The sequence below is a fragment of the Capricornis sumatraensis genome, chromosome 17 (assembly GCF_032405125.1).
Source record: "Capricornis sumatraensis isolate serow.1 chromosome 17, serow.2, whole genome shotgun sequence".
Classification (NCBI taxonomy): Eukaryota; Metazoa; Chordata; class Mammalia; order Artiodactyla; family Bovidae; genus Capricornis; species Capricornis sumatraensis.
Window position 1 is genome coordinate 79,122,930 of NC_091085.1, and position 3,637 is coordinate 79,126,566.

At 72.3% G+C, this 3,637-nt stretch overlaps 1 protein-coding gene across 1 annotated transcript; it reads right to left on the reverse strand.

Moving 5' to 3' along the window:
* Window positions 1-458: 458 nt before the first annotated feature.
* Window positions 459-3,328, reverse strand: SLC25A1 (solute carrier family 25 member 1). Its single transcript, XM_068989769.1, has 9 exons — window positions 3,243-3,328; window positions 2,915-3,022; window positions 2,742-2,841; window positions 2,511-2,649; window positions 2,050-2,134; window positions 1,800-1,904; window positions 1,592-1,707; window positions 1,250-1,323; window positions 459-1,050 (listed from the first exon to the last, which is right to left on the reverse strand). The coding sequence occupies exons 1-9, from the start codon at window positions 3,325-3,327 to the stop codon at window positions 936-938; spliced, it is 927 nt and encodes a 308-aa protein (XP_068845870.1). The 5' UTR covers window position 3,328; the 3' UTR covers window positions 459-935.
* Between the last annotated feature and the right edge of the window lie 309 nt (window positions 3,329-3,637).

Sequence of the window (3,637 nt, forward strand, 5' to 3'; positions counted from 1 at the left end):
GGCTCCGGGACGGGGGACACCTTACTCGGAAGTTCAGTGCTGTGGGTCATTTCCCAGCCTTGGCGAAGCATTAAGGGTCTCCTGCTCAGTCTCAGGGCCCCAGAAGATGGTCGCCCCGAAGCAGTTCCCTGTGAGGAGGCCACCAGGAAACCATGAGGGGGTGAGGTGGGCCGGGCCCCAGGCTGCAGGATGGACGAGAGCCCCTTCTCCAGGCCAGACCACCTGCTGCCCGCCAGATGACCCCCAAGGACATGCCCTCTGGCTCTCCTGCAGGATCTTGCCTCCTGGTCACAGGCAAGGCCTGGTGCCAGGCATCCCGGGGGTTGGCACCATGCCACAGCTTGCTTGCCCACCAGCCCGTCTGGCCCCCTGGCAGTGTCCTTTGTGAGGCGTGGGCACCACTGCCCACCCACACGTGGGTTCACAACAGGGACAGGAGGCTGCGACAGGGTCTGGTTTATTGCCTTGGAAGGGTGGTCCTGAGAGAGTGGCAGGTGCCACCCTGTCCCGGGCGGAGGGAGGGCCCGAGGGCCACTAAGGCCAGTGGCGGGAAAAGCGGGGGCCACGCAGCCCCTGGAATGCAGTGAGGCCAGGCTGAGGCCCGGAGGCAGCTGTGGTGGGCCGGGGCACTGCCCCTGCTGCCCAGGGTGGAAGGCACCGGGCTGGGACATGACCCCGGCCACACGGGCACCCCGGGTCACAGGACACGGAACACGGAACACGGGCACACAAGCACGGGGACGAGTGGGCACAGATCCACAGGCCAGAGGCACACCCAGTCTCAGCTGGACACACAGACACCGTGGTGGCCGCACACAGACCACTGAGGACACCGAGGCCACGGAGTGTGCGGGACAGGGAAGGGGCCTTTTGGCACGACTGCACTGGAATTGTAAGAAGGGGGCGCTGGGGGCGGCCCGCGGGGACCCCAGGGCTCAGTCCGTCTTCCACACTTTGTTGAGAAGCTTCACCACCTCGTCGTAGATGATGAACACGATGGCCACGTCCAGGCAGACCCGGCCGAGGCGCGGGACAGTCCCCTTGTAGAACCTGGGGAGGGGGGCGGTGGGAGGACAGGTGAAGGCGCGGCTCTGGACGGGGCGGGGGTGGGGGAGGCGTCAGAGACTGAGAAAGCAAGAGCGGACCCTTTCGGGGATGCCCAGAGCGGGGCACCGGGGTTCGGGTGGCGTGGGTGGAAGGTGGGGAGGGCCTGGGGTGCAGAAGGCAGCGCCGCCCCTCGCCCACTCACGCCTTGAGCCCCTCGTTCCTCAGGATCTGCAGGCCGCAGTCCCACGTGTTCCGGTACTTGTGTGCTTCCAGTCCCTGCAGGACACCAACAGCCAGGAGCCTCGGTAACCGGTCCCGCCCCCCCCGCCCCGCCCCGCCCCCCCCGCCCCGCCCCGCCCCCCCGCCCCGCCCCGCCCCCCCGCCCCGCCCCGCCCCCCCCGCCCCCCCCGCCCCCCCCGCCCCCCCCCGCCCCCCCCGCCCCGCCCCGCCCCCCCCGCCCCGCCCCGCCCCCCCCGCCCCGCCCCCCCCGCCCCTCCCCGCCCCTCCAGGGGCGCGCCCCGCCCCTCCAGGGCCCCGCCCCCACCTGCATCCGGGTCTTGATCACGTCCAGCGGAGTGTTCCCGAAGACACTGGCTGCGCCCGCGATGGCTCCGAACACACCAGTGATCAGCGGGTTCATGGGTTTGCTGGGGTTGTCCCCTGGATGGGGGTGAAGGCTGGGGTCAGACGGGGACAGCGGGCGAGGGCAGGGCTCCAGGCCTGGAGGCGGGGGTCTTAGGGCGCAAACACACCTCGGTACCAGTTGCGCAGGGAGGTCATGACGAAGAAGCGGATGGCCTGGTTGGATCCCTGCTTCAGCACGGTGGCCGTGAGGCCTTGGTACGTCCCCTTCAGCCCTGGGGCAAGCAGGCACGGCCGTCACACCGACGGCCTCCCGGACGGACGCAGGAGCGCCAAGGCAGGAGGCGCCGGTGGCGGCCCTGGGCAGCCTGGCCCACGTCCCTGACCTCCCCCGCCAGAGGGCAAGGCCGAGCGGCTCACCTTGTTCCCGCACGATCTCCCTGACCCCGTGGAAGAATCCTCGGTATTTAGGGCTGGCAGACGTCTGGTCATGGATGAATTTCACCTGAGGAAGAGGCGGCAAGACGCTGGCTCCCAGGGGTCAGGGCGCGCGCGCACCTGGCCGCCTTACGGAGGAGCCTCTGCCCTTATGCTTACTAGTTTTTCAAACGACTTAGGCAGCAGACACGCGTTACCTTGTTTTGTGCTACGTTTTTTTAAGGTAGTTTTATCCTCCCACTGCCTCGAGGAGAGAGTCCAGCCCCCAGGAGGCTCTTCTGGCGGGCTTTCTGCGCCGGGCTCCCCGGCAGACTCCTGCCCACCTCGATGGTCTCCGCGGGGCAAGACCCCTAACCACCTCGACAGTCTCCGCGGGGCACAATGCCACCACCCCGCCGCGCCAGTGCTCTCTCGCGCCTTGTCTCCTACGGGGACCTGCCTACCTTGATGGTCTCCATGGGGCACACGACCACCACGGCCTCGGCCACTCCGGCGCCCAGGCCGCACAGCAGCCCGCGCGTGCTGTCCAGCCGTCCCTGGGCGTCCCGCATGTGGTTGCTGAGAAATTCGAACGTCCCGAACCTGGGGCGGGAGATTGAGGCGTGAGACGGGCCGCCGCGGGGCCGGGGCTCGCTCCCTCCCTCGCGCGACCCCCTGGGCCCGAGCCGCCTCACCTGACGGCCGCCTTGGGGATAGAGCCGTAGAGCAGGGAGCTGAGGCCGCGGTACAGGCCCAGGACGCCATGGCTGCGGACTGTCTGCCGGACGCAGTCCCCTGGGGGAGGGGGCGGTCAGCGGCCCCGCCGCCCCGGCCGGCCCGCCCGCCCCCGCCGGCCGCCCCCTCTCACCGATGCCCCGGTAGCGCGGCGGGTGCGAGCGCTCGTCCAGCTGCAGCTGCGTCTTCACGTACTCAGTGGGGAAGGTGATGCAGATTTCGATGCCGCCCGCCAGGCCGCCTGCGGGTAAAGACCGGGACCCAGACGGCGCTGAGAGCCCCTCCCCCGCCCGGACTCTGCCCGCCGCCCGGGGACCGGGCCCGCGCCTCCCCCGCCCCCGCGGTCCCGGCGGGGCGTCCGGAGGGCCGCGCCTGCCCGGAAGCGCGGCGGGGCCGGTATCCCGGGCCCGCCCGGAAGCGCAGCGGGGTCGGGGTCCGAGTGCGCGGTGCGCGCGCCCCACCTGCCAGGATCGCCTTCCCCGGGTGAGTGAGTGCGGCCTTCCCGGGCGCGGGCGCGGCGGCCGCCAGAGCGCGGGGTGCGGCCATGGCGGGCGGGCGGGGCGGGGGCCCGGCGGCGGCGGCGGCGGCGGCCTCGGGTCCGAGCTCTAGCGCTCGGTCGCGGCGGCGGCGGCGGCGGCGGCGGCACCGGTTATGGGCCGGGGCGGAGCCGCCGCTTCGGCCCAGGGCTCCGCCCCGCGTGGTCCGAGCCCGGCCCCGCCCCCGGCCCGCCCCGAGCTCGCGGGAACGTGCGGCCGGGCGGTCCTGCGGCCGAGCCAATGGCCGCGCGGCCCTGCCCGGCCCCGCCCCGAGGACCCGCCCCCGGCCGGGCGGCCCCGCCCCCGCCCCGAGGATCTGC

What these genes read in the sequence shown, in the direction of transcription:
- SLC25A1 (XM_068989769.1), bottom strand. Translation starts at nt 3,327, where the DNA reads ATGGCCGCACCCCGCGCTCTGGCGGCCGCCGCGCCCGCGCCCGGGAAG. An exon ending in GCCGCGCTACCGGGGCATCG is followed by an intron (nt 2,842 to 2,914) that starts GTGAGAGGGGGC and finishes CCCCTCCCCCAG; the next exon opens with GGGACTGCGTCCGGCAGACA. An exon ending in CCTGCGCAACTGGTACCGAG is followed by an intron (nt 1,708 to 1,799) that starts GTGTGTTTGCGC and finishes ACCCCCATCCAG; the next exon opens with GGGACAACCCCAGCAAACCC.